The 19293-nt window shown below is 44.3% G+C and overlaps 1 protein-coding gene across 2 annotated transcripts in view; it reads right to left on the reverse strand.

Moving 5' to 3' along the window:
* The window catches only part of DGCR2 (DiGeorge syndrome critical region gene 2), a 66754-nt gene extending 56305 nt beyond the window's left edge, over nucleotides 1-10449 (reverse strand). For both annotated transcript variants that reach the window (XM_084648973.1, XM_084648972.1), the window contains exon 1: nucleotides 10080-10449. In XM_084648973.1, coding sequence (XP_084505099.1) covers nucleotides 10080-10158 — 79 coding nt within the window. In that variant the 5' untranslated portion in view covers nucleotides 10159-10449. The remainder of the gene's footprint in view (nucleotides 1-10079) is intronic.
* Between the last annotated feature and the right edge of the window lie 8844 nt (nucleotides 10450-19293).

A 19293-nucleotide genomic window follows, 5' to 3' on the forward strand; every position in this document is an offset into this window, starting at 1 on the left:
AGGTAGCGCACATGAGAGTAGACGACAACTCAGGAGAAGAGAGACAGTGATCCATTATAGAAAAGAAAAAAAGCAGTGGACTGAAATCAGGAAGCCAAGACACAGAAGAGAGAGATGTAGTAAGTACAGCCAAATAGCATTTGATGAATAAATTTTGACTAATTCCATCAGTATTGACTGAATATTTGATTAGACACACTTTGCAATGGTCAACCATCTCTACAAATGGTCAACTACGAAGGGATGAATGCCAGTAAAATTAACTGAACATATTCATTAATTTTGTTCTTCTGTATGACCAAGCCTAGCAGTTAGTCAATTTCAAAAAAACTATTAATTAGGCAATGGCTTAATGTTTCATTTAAGTACCATAAACAATAAACACGACAACTGTGACTTGAATGGAACGGAGGGCGTCACAGTGACCAGAGTAAAAAACCCTGTGCTAATAGGCATCAAGTCCTGTATGATGTCCTGTTCTACAATATCTAGCTCATTTTCTCAAAAGTTCCATATGATTCACAAATATCATTAAAATGCTGTTACCTGATAGAGGGTTAGCAGACTGATTTTTTAGTTAAGAGACAATAGGTTAAAACATCACCCGGAAAGTCTCCGGAAATCGCTGGCTTGGAAGATAACAGAGCGTACCATTTCTAGGCTGCAGGTTAAACTTCAGCCCAGGTTTTTAGCAACACAGTTATAATCCAGTAGTTATTCCAACAGACAAATTAGTCGGGGGCTTAGTCCACTTCCCAGTGAATAAGTGTCCATGTTAAAAAACCTACCACCACAGTTGGTTCTCTTGTAGACCATCTCAGAGGACAAAGCATGGTTAGCACTGAATCTCAACAAACCTCACCAGCAGAGGTGATCTTTCTAGATTAGGAGAGAAGCACACTGGCAAAGCAGTTGTGTTGCGTTATGTCTGCCCCTCCACACACTCTGCTTCTTCAGAGGATAGGATATTTCCTTCTCTGGGGCGGTCAATCTTGCACCTTTCATGAACACTCAATTCACTTTATAAACACTAATTTTCAGTCACTTATTTAGTCCACACTATACCTGGCACTGAGCTATTTCTATATTCTGTATACCATAATGAGAAGATGATAAATGAAGTAGACAATTTTCTATTGGATAAGCATAACCATATACAATATAAACAGAAGTTTTACTACAATTAATAAACTTGGTAGAAAATGTCAGCTATAATCATCTCTCAGGATAACGACAAACTTCTTTGATTAAGTTACAACAAACTGTCTAATTAATATTAGAAAGAGAGCTCAGAAGTTAAGAGTCATTACTCATGAAAACAGATTCTAGAGCTAGTTACAACTCTTGCATTACAAATAAAGATCAAAACCAAGAAAAGGACAAGGTTAATTCCAGAGAATCGATTTGCTAATTCAAGTCTTAACGCTATATATTTTTCCATACACTGAGTGGGGACCTAGCTATGGGTTTCTCCATCTTTCATATCAAACTTAGCTGGTAAGATTCCTTGAATTGGGGTTTACCCTTGCACCCCGACTACTGGGAAAGAAAAGAATTTTCATAATCCTCTTTCAGACTGTCACCTTCTTACCTCCTACCTTCTCCATTTACTTTTACTCTGCTTCCCTCAGTCTGTTTTGTATGTCCATGTTGTTAACCAATGATGTTCTCTTTGAGTTCCTCTCCCATTTTTGAAAGGATTGATGAGAGACTATTCTCTTTTTGTGATCTTCCTTTCTTGTTCTGCTTGCCATCAGCAGCCAAGTGAAACTGATCGGTGCTTGCAAATTTTACTTTGCTGCTCTTGCTGAGACACCAGAGCAGAGGAATGAAAGTTATAAGTAGTATGTCAGTTTCATAGCTACTTTTACACTGAAACTGATTAACAATTCTTGTATTTTTCTTTTCCATTTTGTCCCTTTGCTACACTGGCAGGAGCAGCAAGCTAAAATTTGCAGCTGGATCAGTTTCACTTGCCAGATACACAAGCAGCAGTACATGATCTGACTGATTTCTTACCCCTTATACACATCACACCAAAAGGAGAAGAGGCAGATCCAAAAAAAAAAAAAAAAAAAAAAACAAGGAAGAGTTATAGGAGAAAACCAAAGGAAAAGCTGGTGCCAAAAAGTGACTCGAAAGGCAAGTACAAAACAGACTGGAAGAGGGAGAAGCAGACGAAAAAGATGAGGGAGACTAGGGAAATATGGAGCAGGCCCACCTCCATCAGCATGAAAAGCTAACAAGGAGATAGAGAAGAGGGAACAAAGAAACTCTCCCACGCAGAGCCTGAAGAGCTCCAAAGTTAAAAACTAAATAGCCAAGGCTGATACAAAAGACAGGCCACCCCTCAGTGTGCAGCGGCAGAGCTGGCTTTTTTTGCAGCCTCATTTGCATTGATTTTCCGTCAGGAATGATCCCCCAACCTCTACCCCAATTTTGCATGTCCTCATTTGGTCATTAAATACCACCTTCTAACTAACAGATATTTGGGGATTTTTCAAGCTCTGCTTTCCCATCAGTGGCATACTATGCATTTAGTTAATGCCTTTCTCCAAAGAGCTCAAAATCACTCGACAGGGCAGAATAAGTATTATTACTCTTAGCTTCCTCATCTATAAACTGAGTCACAGGGAGGGTAAGCAACTTTCCCAAGGTCATAGTGAATCAGCAGCAAAATGAGGAACGAGTACCCATGTCTTGACACCTTGTCTCCTATTCAACCTTTAGGCCTGGGTTCTCAAACTTCTTTTTTTTGCTGATTCCCCTTTGAAAATATTTTAGGCTGTGACAACACCGCCACCCCCATAGCAAATTACTGTACACACTCACAGGAGCACACTCATGATATTGCCACCCTCAGGGCTTGACTGCACTACAGGGGTAAATTGACCTAAATTATGCTACTCCAGCTAAATGAACAACATAGCTGGAGTCAACGTAGCGTAGGTTGACTTAACCTGGTGTCTTCACTGAGCTGGATTGACAGGAGACGCTCTCCAGTCGACTTCCCTTATTCTTCTTGGAGAGCTGGCGTACCAGGGCTGACCGAAGAGCACTCTGCCATTGATTTAGCAGGTCTTCACTAGACCTGCTAAATCAATGCCTCCTGCATTGATTGCAGTAGACTTGATCTCCCCCTAGCAAAGTCCAGCCCTTACTTCTGCCCTGATGCTGGTGGCGGCACCGCCTTCAGAGCTGGGTGGCCGGAGAGCAGCAGCTGCTGTACCATAGACAACTCATGCCTCCTCAAATGAGGGCACAACCAGGAAAGACACATGACTTCTCAGGTGGCTCAAGCCAGCAGCTCCCAGTCACTGCTAAGGATGTAAGAGTTTAACCTGTTAACCAATAAGCTTGATGCTTATCAGTTTCTGTTAACTGTTAAACTCCATCCAGGGTCCCTCCCAGCTGTCAGCCCTGTGCCCCTGGGGCTCTGCTGCTGCCTGGCATCCCTGCGCACCCAAAATCCCAGCTACTGCCCCGTGCCAGGGCTCTGCTGCCACCTGGCATCCCGGGATCCCTCCAGGCTGCTGGCGTCCGTGCCAGTTGTCAGGATCCACACCTGGGGTGTCGGCAGTTAGGCCCCCAGGCCTGCACCCCGTCCTGGGACCCTGAGCCTGCCAGGATGCGGGGTGGGGATCCCCATGCTGCAGCACCCCCCACCCTTAGTTCCCTGGTAAATGTTTAATTGTGTAACCAATAGAACTTTAATTGGTTACATGGTTACTGTTTTTACACATTATTTACATCACCGGTTGCTGCTCTGTGCAGCGCAGCAGTTGCCTTGGAGAGCCCAGTGGCGTCCCGCTCCCTCCTCCCCTCCCCATCTGCCAGAGACAGGGGCCAAGCAGGCCGGAAATGTGCTGGTGGAGAGGGGGGCCTCTGGGTTGCTCAGCCCCTGTCCCCAGCAGCTGGCTGGAGGCAGGGTGGACCACCGCCCCAACTGGGCTCTCTCAGGCAGCTGCTTCACTGCACAGAGCAGCGACCCAGAGCGGCCAGCGTAAGAAGCAACTGATCCCGCCCCCTCCTTCCCTCCATGGCCAGAGACAGGGGCTGAGTATGCCGGGGACAAGTGCAGGGGGAGGAGGACAGAGCACTTCTCCCTCCCCCACAAGCAGGCCAATCTCAGGGGGAGGCACTTGACCCTGCATAGCCCCCCACACATCATCTCTGTGCTGTACCTCCCTCCCTCCAGCAATATTTTTTGTGATCTCATGACCCTCCTAAAATAGCCTTGCAACCCCCTTTGGGGACGGGACCCCCAGTTTGAGAAATGCTGCTTTTGGCAATGAGGCCTCCCTAAAACAAACAGTAAAACGAAGGAAGAATCCTTCTCCGGGCAGATTTTGTGATTGGCTAGTATCTGAAGAACATATTTAATTCTACTGGAAAAGAAAGGGTAAAAACCATTCAGCCAAAAAAGGGCATTTTTCTACACAGATTCAATAAACAAAAGTGAGTGATCATTCATAAACAATTTTAACATGCCTTGCGATTAGCTTTCTTCATCTAAGAAAGTGATCAATTCTGTATTTTATGTCTATGACATTTTAGCGTTAGTACATTAAATACAAAAATGTCAAATTATAAAAGTGATGTTAAGACCTATAAAACTGTACTGTGACATGGGAGAGGAAGACAATTAAACGTTTGGTGATTTAAATGCATGTCATGTGTCAGCATATGCATAGGGCAAACCACAGCAGAACATTCACCCACCTGCAGTAACCTTGCATCAAAGCACATCAAAATTTTAATCTCACAGCTAACCATAAGATTGAAATCAAGTTTTAATTAAATTACCTGCACTGGAAAGTCTTGTAACTAATGCTAATTAGCTCAGGCACACAAGATTTTAACATTATTAAATTATTTCCTCTGGAAAGTCCACTCACTCTTACTTCTTGTTCAGGCAATCGCTAAGACAAACATGTTCGTTTACATTTATGGGAGATAATGCTGCCCGCTCTTATTTACATCACCTGAAAGTGAGAATAGGCATCCGCATGGTACTGTTGTAGCTGGCGCTGCAAGGTATTTACATACAAGATACGCTAAACATTCGTATGCCCCTTCATGCTTCAACTTGTAGGCTCTAAAGTTTTACATTGTTCTATTTTTGAGTGCAGTCATGTAAAAAATAAATTCTACATTCATAACTTCCATGATAAAGAAATTGCACTACAGTACTTGAATGAGGTGAATTCAAAGATATTATTTCTTATCTTTTTATAGTGCAAATATTTGTAATCAAAAAGAATATAGTGAGCACCGTACACTTTGTATTATGTTGACATTCAAATCAATATATTTGAAAATGCAGAAAAACGTCCAAAAATATTAATAAATTTAAATTTGTATTCTATTACTGTCTAACAGAGCGATTAAAACTGCGATTAATTGCGACTATTTTTTTAATCGTTTGACCGCCCTAATAAATGGACTATTCTGACATTTCATACTTCAAAGTCCACATCCTCAGCTTTTAAAAATATACAGCCAATAATGCAAGAACTGTCCAGAGCAAAAAAGCGATGCCCCTTGAATACTTAATCAGTGTCTTACACCTAATATTTTAGAATTTTTAAAATGTATTCTCATGATCAAAAAATAGAATCTCACTTTTTAAATGTACAACAAAATAACTGAGCGTCTCAAAGACCAGTTAGGTGCCCAACTCCCATGGAATTTTATGGTAGTTAGGCACCCAACTGCGTTTTGCCCTCGAAAACCTCCCAAGTGTCTAAGGATAGGCCAAACGTCTAGTGCTTTAGGAGTGCCTGATGAAGGCATGGGTGACCACAATAGCCTAAAAAACGAATACATTTATAACCACCCTAGGAAGAAAGAAGAAGAAAAAAAATCAACCATGCTAATTGGCTTTGCTCTCAGTACTAATTTGCTAAAAACAAACACACCAGTTACAAGATGTAGATCCATTCAAACTATTTTCTGTGAGGTTGCTCTAAAAAGATTATGCACTTGTGAGGGCTTGGAAAAAATAAGGAAAGTTTTAGTCTTTATTTTTAAAATATAGTATAACAACAACAGGGGCACAAGGCAAGTCTAGAATTAACATGATAGCATACGGAGCTGCTTGATTAGAATGGACTGAGTTATGCAAGCAGCACCTTCAGCCCAAGGCAGGAAGTCTCAGATTGTCTGTAACCGCCCTTTTGGTTATTTGAGAACAGCCTTACATTAGCTGCAGCCATCCTTCCTAAATCAATAGTCCTCAGTGTTCCAAAACCTTTCCAGGACTGTCACCCCACCCCAATATAGGTGGGTCTAGCCCAGAACATGCATCTCCTAGCCTGTTATTGACTTCCAATAAAAGCACTGTGCCTCCAACACCTTTGATTGTAAGGCAATATGAAGTGAACTTTGTACACACTTTTCACTTCAGTGAGCAAGTCTTTTCCAGTCTGCATCTCTGGACTTATCAGATCCAATACAAGTGGGATACAGCAAGATTATTTCATTTACACAACTACAGTTTTAGCTTTATTTGTGGCTGGTAATTTGAAGACATTAAGTGTAAAGAAAACAACACTGGCAAAAAGTCTAGAGTTCTTGTACATACTGATAGGCTTTGAAATTGTGGGCTTTTCTGAGAAAAAGACGTGGGAGTCACCATGGACAGCTCAATGAAGATTTCTGCCTACACAGCATTAGCATTCAAAGTAAATAGGATGCTTGGGTATATTCACAATCGGATTAAGAAATTCCACAAACAACAAATGGCACATTCTGTCTGGAATACTGTATCTGATTTTGATTACTTCAAAACAACAGATCAGAGTCTAGAGAGGGGGAAATGTATATGGTTATAGGTATAGGACGGGGTGGGCAAACTTTTTGGCCTGAGGGCCAAATCGGGTTTCAGAAATTGTATGGAGGGCCGGTTAGGGGAGGCTGTGCCCCCTCCATCCCCCCCCCCCCGTGCTTCTTGCCCCAACACCCCCCTGGAACTCCTGCCCAATCCAACCCACACCCTCACCCCGTTCCCTGACAGCCCCCCCAGAACCTTTGCCCCATCCACACACACCCCAACTCCCTGTCCCCGATTGCCCCCCAGAACCCCTGCCCCTGACTGCCCCCCACCACCCCATTCAAACTGCCCCTCCATTCCCCACCCTCTGACCGCCCTGACCCCATCCACACTCCTGCCCACCACCCCAAACTCCCCTGCCCTCTATCCAACCCCCCCTGCTCCCTGCCCTCTTACCATGCAGCACAGAGCACCAGTGGCTGGCAGCGCTACAGCCGTGCCGCCCAGAGCACTGCGCCAGTGTAGTGCAGTAAATTGCTCTCCTTAACTGCTACCATTCTCACGCGGAGCAGTTTAATACACGACACCAGAAGCATGGCACGCTGAGGCTGCGGGGGAGGGGGGAACGGCGGGGGCTAGCCTCCCGGGTCAGGAGCTCAGGGGCCGGGCAAGAGGGTCCTGCGGACCGTAGTTTGCCCACCTCTGGTATAGGAGAACCTTTGTGTTATCACCTTCAAAAGGTAGGGTTATTTGACCTGAAGAGGAGACAAGGGGAGTTAAGGTTTGTCTACATGGGGGATGTTTTCACAAGTGTAGCTACACCAGCACAAACTCCCTGAAGTAGACATACTGCATCAATGTAAGAAGTGGCTTGCAACAGTGCAACATACCGCAGTGAACGTCATAACTTCCTAAGAAACATGAGGGATTGGCCACTGACAGAGGTGAGATGTCATACTAGATGGACCAATGGTCTTATCCAATATGGATCACTCCGTTTCACGAATTTCTAAAAGACTACAATGATCAGACGCTCACTCCATCAGTGTTTAGGGTCAAATTTCACAACCTGCAAGAGTATGTAGAAAGTTTGAATCTCTATAGAGCATTTGTAATTAGAAATTCTATTGACTACACTTAGTAAAAAGACTGGATATAAATCAAATCATCTGCCAACTAATTTGTTAGTTAGTTTTAAAACAGCAATTCTCCTATGCAGAAAACTTATGACTACAGAAATGTTAATACAAGATTTCTGTTATTTTTACTATTTAAAGCATAAGCTCCTACTACACTATAAAACCAATCTCAACAGGAGAACCCAGTTACAACATGGCACTGAACTGTGTTGGTGGGATTGACCACACTATTTGATCCAGCCATGTTTTAACTGTGTTTGGGAAATACTGTCTCATAAGGTGGTCTCCCAACGTCACTGTTTCATAAAACAATTTGTCTGAAAGTTGAAGTTATGATCCAAACAAGCAAAACCAAGAAGATTCAAAGTTAGGACTACAACTTTACCCGTTTTATCTCAGTTCAAAAACGGCCAACCACATTCAAGAATGAACTTAATGCTAAACAGTAGGGTCCTGGCTCAACCTATGCCTTGCTACAGCTTCTCTCTAGTGTCAATATTTGCTGAGAGAGGAGAGAGCTCTGCCATGACACCCATGAATAAGAATACAAATGGACTGTACTTTTAGATAAACAGCAGCTACAAGAAGTGAACAGTAATGACCTTTCAGATGTCTATATCTTGGCTAACATTTTAATGAGTCACTTCTTAGCGTAACGTGCCTCAGGTGGCACATGACCAGGACTTGTCACTGAATTTGGTCCACTGGTTGGATCATTAGCTTCCCCAGCTGACCAAATTCCATTTAAAAAAGCCACTGACCTCATTTTTAATACAACCACTACCCAAACAGAACTGGGAAACCAGGGAATGGGGATTGAGGGGTCAAGGAAGAGAGAATCCTTTAAGTGATCAAATGGAATTTAGGGACTCTGGTAGGAAAAGAAAGCATGGAAACTTTGAATCACACTGCAGTAGCGCATGGAGATCTTTCAACACTAACAGTTACATATTTGCTACTGAAGTTTTCCAAGGTTATAAATTATTAACTCCCAATCCACATAATGCCAATCTCATCAAGAAGACCCACCAACATAAACTGAGTGACTGAAGTTTCCCCTTGTTCAATCACAGCCAACATCATTTACTAAAAAGTTAGCAGTGAAGACTGCTATATAATCCACATGCACAATTTAACACAACAAGGGTTCTTCCATCAAGAACTTGAATTTCAGGTCAGCTTCAAGGCCCCAAGATGGAGGTAAAATGAACTTTTCTCAATTCTTGGCCACATTAGCAACCCACATACAATAAAAACTAATTTTGACCCAGATGTATTCCTCTAAAACAACCTCAACAATGTTCAGTTTTCTATAAAAGCGTGCTTCGTCTTATGAGACGGTAGATGATTTCCAGCTAGAACAAAATTCTTGCTCATTAAAACAAAACTTCCCAATACGTCTTCCTACATCTACATGCAAAGCCCAAATTCCTGTGACAAAACAAATGCAATATACAAACTGATCTGTTACTACCCAACTGGGGCTTTTTAGTCATCTGTACCTGTAACTACAGTACGTACAAAATGTTCAGACAACCGAGAACACTATCAACTTGAAAAATCACTTAAATAGTCTCCGAAATATTTGCTACAACAACCAATCACTTTGTAAAATAACACAATCCAACTCCCAGCTGCTAATGAAGGTCCACTACAACATGAAGTTGTGTATGGGATAAGGGAACGAGGGGAGCAAACCGCTCCTGAATGCAGTGAGGGGGCAGAAGCAGGCCAGCTACACAGTCCCCCTTCCTGGAAACGGTAGCAGAAACACAATTTACGAGCGCAACCTGCAAACAAACGTTGAGCAGCAGAGTCCTCACCTAGAAGACGACACATGAACCATCCCCGTGTGCAATGCTACTCCTCCCCGCCTCCCCCCAAGTAGACCATTACAAGGACCACCCCCCCCCCCATGCATCCACTGAGGAGAAGCGTGACCCCCCCGAACCCGCTCTGGAGGCAGGGCCAGCCCGCCCTCCAACCGCCTGAGCCCCTCCCTGGCCCTCTTCTTCCACTGGTGGCCCTATTGCACCACCACGATCCTCCCGGCGCCTTGCTCCCTGCTCCAACTACGGGCCGCTCACGCGCACCTTTCCCCTCGCCCCGCGCCTGGGTCCCCCCGCGGGCCCCGCCCCCCGCCGGGCCCCTCGCGGCCCCCGTACCTGGCCGCAGCGGCTCGGTGATGCTCAGCACCAGGAGGAAGAGGAGGAGGAAGGTGCCGCTGTCCGCTTTGGGCACCATTTATCCTCCGTTCATCCTCCCCCAGCGCAGCACCATAAACCCGGGGGAAGGAGGCGGGAGGAGGAGGAGGAGCCGCCGCCGCCGGGCCGCTCGGGCCCCCGTCCGCACCGAGCCCGCCCCCGCTGGAAGCCGGCGGCTCCCGCTGTGGCTGCGGCGGCTCGGCCTGGCGCCCCGGCCGGGAGGAGGCAGGAGACTGGCTGGCGGGGGCGGACGGAAGGTCAGGAACAGGCTCCGTGGGCCGCTCGCCTGGCTCTAGCTCCGCTCAAGATGGCGGCGGCGGCACGCTCCCCCCACCCCCCCCACAACAAAGACCGACAGCCAATCAGCGCCGGGGGGCGGGGCTTCCGGTGGGGATCGGCCGATGCGCCGCCTGAGTACGGTGAGGCGAGCGGCTCTGGGCGCGTGGGTGGCGGCGTTGACCTGCGTGAGGGGGACCCAGGCGTTAAAAGCGGGGGGGGGCTGTAGGACTCTCTGTCTTCACCAGAGCTCCAGCCATTACTACCCCTGGTGGCATTGCAACAGGGGGAAGCTTAGGGGAAAGAAGTCTGCTGTGGACACAACCTAGGAAACTGACCAGGAGCTGACGCTAGTGTTCAGGCGGGGGGGCTCTGTCAATTAATACTGCAAACAGGGAGAGGACTGGGGAATAGAGGGGACAGCACCATTTGCAGTATCAGTCCAGAGGCATGATTGAGACTTGCGTCCATCGAGTGCCTGTATATTATTACCTATATCCTGGCTCCCTTCATCACCTTAAGAATCCAAGATTGAGGGCTTGGCTACCCTTGCGAGTTACAGTGCGATAAAGGAGCCCCGGGCGCACGAGCTCACTCCCCGGCCGCCCTGGCAAGGCACCAAGAGTGCTCTGACTCCGCGGCTACAGCGCTGCTGGTACTCCACCTCGGCGAGAAGATTAACGCTTGTTGCGCCTTGGCTGAAACGCCCCGGCGTCAGTGTGGACGAGGTGTTGCATTACTGCGCTCTGATCAGCCTCCGGAAACGTCCCATAATCCCCTTAAGTCAAGTGGCCACTCTTCTCATTGTTTTGGAATCACTGCAGGAATGTGGATATGCCCTTTGAAAGCTCCATTTCTGACAGCCGGCTGCTTATCTGCTCTGAGACAAAGCAACCATTACTGGGGAATCCTGTGTGTGAGAGAGAGGGGGAGGGGGTCTGCTGCTGTATAAACTTATGAGACAGCATGCTGACATGCTCTCAGCCCCCCCCCCCAAAAAAAACCCACTCTCTCTCTCCCCCCACATACACACAACACACTCCCTGTCACACTCCACCCCACCCCATTTGTAAAGCACGTTGCAGTCACTTGCATGCTGGGATAGCTGCCCACAATGCACCGCTTCCAATGCCGGTGCAAGTGCCGCAAATGTGGCCACGCCAGTGCGCTTGAAGCTGTCAGTATGGACAGACTGCAGTGCTTTCCCTATTGTGCTCTCTGAAGGCTGGTTTAACTCAAAGCGCTCTACATCTACAAGTGTAACCATGCCCTCAATCTACACTGAGTGCAAATCTTTGATTGGCTATCACCAGTACTAGAGCCAACCTTGTCCTCCCCCTTATATTTTAAATGAATGGTCTTTGAAGTGGTGCGCAGATCCCGCCCCCCAAACATTTCAAATGGGATGCTTTGTACACAACAGTGTTTAAAAATTAAAAGGACAATGAAATGCAGCTATGTCAGTCCCAGGATATTAGTGAGATAGCACCTCATCTCTCTCAGGACAATGAAAGTCGCTCTAAAACTAAAAATCTGCTAATAAGACTTGTAGCTAGTAGCTATCTGATTTAAAATCAGCTGGGGAGTATGTAGTTTCTTTTTCACTATGATTTTTAATATAGGTTCTATTAGATCAGTGACTTAGTGAAGTAAGCTTTGAGGTGGTAAACAATCATTTCATAGTTAGTCCCTCAGTAACCCTTCTGTAGGTCCAAATCCAGCCCAAGTACATCGGAGTGCTGGGGAACTCCCTGGGCCCAAAAGAGGGACGTAGTCTTCTCCATCAGCCATGGAGAAGGACTCATTATTATTATTATTATTATTTGTATTGTGGTATCACCTAGTAGTCCCAATCAGGTCCCCTTTGTGCTAGGCACTATCCAAACACAACACTAAGAGCTTACAGTCTAGCTCCTCTCTCTATCTAGGCATTTATGTCATGCTCATCACCATGGTATCTGAGTGCCTAGCTTTGTTACTATGTCATAGTACAAGTCATGAATGCCTAGAAAGATCTGTTGTGGTACTGGTAGCAGCAGATCCTCCAGACTAGCGCTCCAGTCTTGCCCCTCATGCAGCCAACCCCAATTTCCACCTGTGCAGCAGCATGCAGGCAATTCCTGCTGAGGTGCTATCTACGGAAGGCATTTACACTCTCTGCAAGGTCTCCCCTGCACAGTGGTTCCAGTATCCACCAAAGAGTTAAAGTTGCTGCAATACAGCGTGCTGCAGTTTACTGATCAAATATCCCCTGAATTACCTTTGTATGTAAACACTGACAATCACAAATTGCACTGAAGACACAGAGCACAGTCAGCTGTTCAGAAGCCCCCAGTGCTGGAAGAATACACATCTGAAAGCAAGGTCCCACCTTGTATGGCTTTTTTCATGCAAAAGATTGTATTTTTAAAAAATAATTGAATTCAATGAAATGTTAACTCCAGATAGGGGCCAGCTTGTGATATAGGGGCCAGCCATCACTCACAGTGAACACTACCTTACACTACAAGCCATCTGTAGCCCTTATGAAATAAACAGTGAATCACTTTGAGTAAGGGAATCACAGTCTGTCCCCATGTTAGTGATGATGAAAGGTACGAACCTGACAATCATCGAGATTTAAGTTCTTTCTAGAGAATAGAAAAGTACAGGCAGCAGCAGCAGTTCAACCTTCCTCGCCAATAATCTCAAGCCAGACTTGGAAGTAGAGAGGCCGAGGAATAGGGCACCAGGCTAGGAGTCAAGAGATCTGGTTTTTATTCTCCACTCTACCAATGACTTACCATGTGACTTTGGGCAAGTAAGCATTACCCCTCTGGGCCTCAGTTTCTCAGTCAGCAAAATGGAAACAAGAATTCCCACTTTTGTAAAGGGCTGGTTTCATGACACAATGTACATGCTAAATATTGTTATGGAAAAGGTTGGTGCTAAGGCATTGGACTAAGGTGCACCCAGATAGCGCAAGCAGGGGTCTGGTCATGGTAGGGCAATGAAGTGTTCCAGGACGGTTAGAGCAGAACACAGTTTTCCGAGGTGGATCAACAGAGATGGAAGCAGCTGTTCCTGGCTAGTGGTGACTGACCTGAGGTTTGAGGAGTTTCCTGTCCAGTCTTTATGATCACTTATGAATATGTTGAAAATAAATCAATCACAGGAAAGATACCTGACTCCACAATCCAAATTTCTCTCTCAGTGGAAACTGACTTGCTGCTACGCCCTGAAATTGACTATCACTTGGCCAATTGGCAACAATATTATTACTGTCTAACCTCTCTCAGGTATTCCTAGGGAGACCATCACCATGCTGTCTGAGCTACAATATGGGAGTGAATGACTCCATGTTCTCACATGCCTCTGCTTATACTGCCAACTCCCCAAGATAATTTTTCAGCATCGCAGAAATCATGCTAATAATTATTACTGCAATCAAGTATCCAACACTGCCACGTAATGCATTAGTTTCACAGCATGTGTAGACTCAATCATTACAAAAAGCATTACATTTTAGAGCAAAATCATATAAATCAGTTTGTTTTGTCATACCTGCGGTGACAATTCATCCCAGGTGTCAAAGCCCATCCAGGAGGGAGAAAAGAGGAAAATATACAGGAAACTAATTATGCAATTCAGAGCATCTTGGAAATTAGTAAAGCTGGTAAGGAAGGAGGCTGGAATGCCTGGTTGCAGCCATACTTCCTGCAGTATAACAAATTGCAAACCTATAAAGCTGGGAGAGGAGAGTGAGTTTTAGTTTCAGCAGGTTATTATGAATTAATTCTTTCCATTAAGATGTGTGCACATTATAAATGAGTAACCATGTGATCCTGATATAGAGAAGCAGTAACCACCTAATATTTAAGCAGAAGCTAGTTTCCCTTTTAAGCCTAATTATTCAAACTGACCCCCCACTCTGCCAAAATAAACCATTGTCTTGAAACTTTGCATGCCATGTCTCAGCCCTGCTTTGGGTTTCTCTAAGATGTTGGGGGGGGTGGAGATCAGAAAAGGCATTTTAAAATTATAATATCTAAAAATTGACTTCAAAGTTCACTACCTGGCAGCCTGATGCTTGGGGGTTTTAAAGATGTGGCATATTTGTAAGGAAAGTAATAGCGGTTTGCAGAATAGCACAGTCCATCCATGCAAACCCACTTTTAGCCTTAACTCCTTTCTAATGAAGCTTTCTGTGTTTGTTCTCTTTCTTCACTCCATCCTACTTCTTTGGTTTGTTACTGTCACTGCTTGCATCACATCTGTAATCATACTGCATGCTCCTTGAGGCAGGAACCCAGTGTTTGCCTTTGTTTTGCAAGATGCCTCACGCTACGGGTCCTGTCTAAAAAAAGAAAAATAACTATGCTTTTTATACAGCACCTTCCAGAACCCACACTAAGGTCATTCCTGAGCTCTGTTTCTTAACAGTTTAAATGCCTGAGGGCTTGTGTGACCTGTTGGGGATTAGTCTGTTAATAATTTGTTTAGAGTTAAGGGCCAGTGAATACAGGATTGTCTCTTTGGTTCATAAGAGCAGGTGAAATCCTGGCCCCACTGAAGTCAACAGAAGTTTTGCCATTGATTTTGATGGGGCCAGAATTTCACCTTATGTGTATACTGTTCCAATATATTTGTATACATCTATTGGAACAGAACAGTATCTTTTTATTCACCCTCTGACTCATTAAGCCTAGTTTATAAGCAATATGGGAGAGACTGATCTCAAATAGTGAACTGCTCTTAATAACATGCTACAATTTGGCAGGTAGATATAAAGTGATCAGGGAGGTTACTCCTTTTCCCAGAGTAGCTTCTGTCACCTAAGTAAGTAGAAGTCAGTAGTAACATAAACAAGTGCAAATCACTCCGTTGGTAAAAGGCTGGTTTCTGCTGGCAGGAGCTGGCCATAGCCTAACCCAAGAGACTGTTTTGCCCCCAACTGCCATTCTCAGAAACTTCTAAAACTCCAGGTTTGGCCAGCCTTTTCCAGTGCTTGGCAGCCCTTTAGGAGAAAGAGCTACCCTTAGAGATCACCCCCATTAGGTATCACTACTGAGCAAAGTATGGTTAACCCTTCCCCGGCAGTTGGACAGGCTTCCCCTTCTGCTTTCCCAAGCAGCAAGAGAGCAAATCAGTGACGTTAATGTATATCTTTATCTTGGAAGCATATAATGCTATCTATAGAGCACACGTTAGCATAAAGATATAGATACATTCCTAACTGCCATGTAGGAATGTTACAAATGGGTGCTGTACAGCCCAAAGAGAAATTTGCAAGGTGTCTTCATGGCTGCACACAGATGCATGTTGCGTTAATCAGTTATCAGGAGACTTAACTGCTTCCAAATTCAATTTGGAGGGAGCTGGAAGCCAGAGCGTTAAGTTGTTCTGATCCACTCTGTGAAGCTGGGAGCTTGAAGTTACACAAAGGATCTGCTTGCTTTCTGGGAGGTCAGAGGAATTAATAAGAAAAAACTGGTTAGTTAATCTTGAGCTCAACCTCTCCTACCTGAGACAGCTCTAGCTGAGGTGTGTAATGAAAAGAAATGCAAAGGAAGTCTCCAGCCTGATCTAAATCTCTGTGAAAGATTAATACAAGGTATTCTCCCGTCTGTCATAATTAGAGCTGGTCAGAAACCAGAATTTCCACTCTGCGGGAAATTGATGTTTAAAACAAAATTCATTCAGAACCGGAATAAAAAGACAACATTTTGAAATTTCCCATGAAACAAATTTTTGGACAAAATTCTGTTTTGGATCAATTGAAAAGTTTTTCTTTGGTAAAGTTGAAAGCGTTGTCTCTGTTTTGACCTTGTTTATTTTCCATTCTATGCATCCAATGAAGTGAGCTGTAGCTCACGAAAGCTTATGCTCTAATAAATTTGTGAGTCTCTAAGGTGCCACAAGTACTCCTTTTTATTTTATATTGTAATTTGTAATATACATTTCAAAACAAAAAGTCATTTCAAAGCAAAATGTTCTCATTATGGAACATTTCGACCTTATCAAAATGCTTCATTTCCATTTTTTTTTCCAAAACTAAATGTTGTTGAAATTGCCCCTTCCCTCAGGCTGTTTTGAAGTTTGACAAATCAACATTTTCCTACAGAAAAACGCTTGTGTCCAGAAATTTCCCACCAGCTCTAGTTACAAAGTGCGAATAGTTCTGCCCTTGCTTTTATAAAACATTCGTTTTCTTGTATTATATATCTGTAGTGTGGTTATATCAGACATAAGAAAAAGGCCTAGGCTCTCACTTTGTCTGTGCTGCTTTTAAGTCCTAAGGAACAGTGATCATAGGAGGAGTGAAGCATTTTAATGTGACCATCTTTGAGGCCATCACTTTAACTTCAGAGAGGGATTATGGCGACAACCCTGAGCACGGAACATTAAACAGGGTTAATTTGATGGCAGGCTAATTATAGTTCACGCTTTTTTCTGTGCCAAGCAAAGTATTGTGTAAGATCATAGTCCAGCGTATATCAGAGGCAGTTGATAGCGTTCTCAGAAAAGAGCAAGCAGGTTTTCGGAAAGGGCGTGGATGCACAGACCAGTTCTTCACTCTACGAAAGGTAATAGAACAATGCTTAGAATGGCAATGGTAATTCTACATAAATTTCATAGACTTTGAGAAAGCTTTTGATAGTATTTACAGGACCAGCCTATGGCGCTTTCTGCGGGCATATGGAATTCCTTTCCATATAATCAACGTCATCAAAAGCTTCTATTTCAGCTTTACATGCAGTGTTGATCACAGGGAGCTCAGTTTTGAAGTTAAAACAGGAATACATCGGGGTATGTCATGTCTGCAATCCTCTTCAACATTGCCATTGACTGGGTAATGTGGTGTACAAGAGAAGACATGCCAAGAGGCATTAAATGGACTCTCTTCTCATCCCTTGAAGACCTGGACTTCGCAGATGATGTCGCTCTCCTATCACATATCCAACACCATATACAAGAAAAACAACTCAACTCAACGCATCCAGCAACCAAACTGGACTGAAAATCAACCACAATAAGACCGATATCATGATCTTTAATATTGCCTCACCATCACCACGGATAGAGGATTATGTTCTCACCAATATAGAAATATTCACATACTTGGGCAGCACCATCAGCCAAGACGGTGGAAGAAGCCAGGACATCCAGAACAAAATCAATAAAGCCAGGAACAGCTTCAGGAACTTAAATACAGTCTGGAAATCATCAAAATACAACACCAAAACCAAAATCAAGATTTATCAGAGCTGCGAACTTTCAACACTACTTTATAGTTCAGAATGCTGGGGAATGAGAAAGTATGACATGTCCAAACTGTCTTCATTCCATACAACCTGCCTCAGAAAAATCCTCTGTATCTTTTGACCCAGAACAATCTCAAACCAAGATCTATTGACACGGTGCAACCAAGAGAATCTGAGCACTGTCATTGCCAGGAGGCGTTGGAGATGGATCGGTCATGTGCTTCGGATGGAAACTGATTCCATCACCAGAGTAGCAATAAGATGGACACCTGAAGACAAGCGAAAATGAGACCACCCGAAAACAGCATGGCGAAGAGCTGTGGAAGCTGAGCTGGAAAACCTGGGGCACAGTTGGGGAACCATTGAAAGACTTGCCAGAAACAGACAGGAGTGGAGGAGCTTCAACGCTGCCCTAAACGCCAGAGGCGTAATAGGAACATGATGGTGATGATGATGAATTATAGTTCACCTCTAAAAGTAAGACACCGCTTCCTTTTGATAGCTGGCTTTTGGGTCTGCTGCTGGGATTTTTAGGGCTCCACATGGACATGTTTACAAGACTTGTATCCAAAGCACATCCTGAAACACATCTTGTTGCAAATTCTGTAGGCCAGCTCTGAGGAATAGCTAACCTCTTTAGGAATGCGGCAGTGGGTCTGGATTTTTAGCCATGACCTGAAGGTATGGAGTTCAGGGTTTACGGCACCAGACTGGAAGTCAAAAGATCTGGGTTCTTTTCTGCTCTCTGCTTCTTGACTTTGGACCTCAGTTTCTCAATCAGACAAATGGGACAATACCACCTGCCTTTGTAAAGGGCTGTTTTCATGGTTTCTGCCCGCAACACGTACTAGTCTCACAACCACCTAAACTCCCTGAAGTTTCCCCACAGTGTTCTGGGTTTGGCCAACTTTTTCCAGTGCTGGGCACCCCCAGCCACACATAACTGTTGTCTGTAACAAATACCTGTGATGGAGTTCCCAATATACATACTGAAGTTTTATTGCTTATGTGATTGGATCATGAACAGCACGGAATGAGCATTGCCTTATCTTTCCCCTTACATAACCTCTCCTTCTTATGTACAAACCTGGCATCAGTACAGCTATCCACCCCAAGGATAGTACTTTAGACCAAATGAAAGGATGGGGAGAGCGTTAGGCTAGAAAATTCAAGTGTGTTGAGGCTGCAATAGAGGCACAGAGTAGCAGGCTCAGAAGCAGGGATAAATAATACCTAAGTACTAGGCTGAGCAAATAAGTGGAATGAAGCGATTTTAGTTTCAAAACCAAACAGGAGATCTTTTTAAACCAACCTCTTTCCCCTTGTAAGATAGAACAATCCTCTATAAAGGGGTTCCAGAACACGAGGTGATGTCTTTTTTCGTTGATGTATGAAATTTTATCATCCCTGTGATTGGCTTTTGCTTTATAATGCCACTGAATTATACAGTCAGTCACCACTCATGACAGCTTTGCTTTATGACCTCACCTGCTGACATCATCTATTAAACAATGCCAAGCGGTTTCAGATCAGTAACCTCCAAAGGACTCAGACACCAGAGTCAACCATCATGCAGTGCAAAGGAATACACTGCTAGCTTATGTACAGATGAGTTGTAGGTTTCACCTTCCGAGGCACTTGTTGCTTCTGGCACC

This window comes from Lepidochelys olivacea (assembly GCF_965140295.1).
Source record: "Lepidochelys olivacea isolate rLepOli2 genome assembly, chromosome: 15".
Taxonomy (NCBI): domain Eukaryota; kingdom Metazoa; phylum Chordata; order Testudines; family Cheloniidae; genus Lepidochelys; species Lepidochelys olivacea.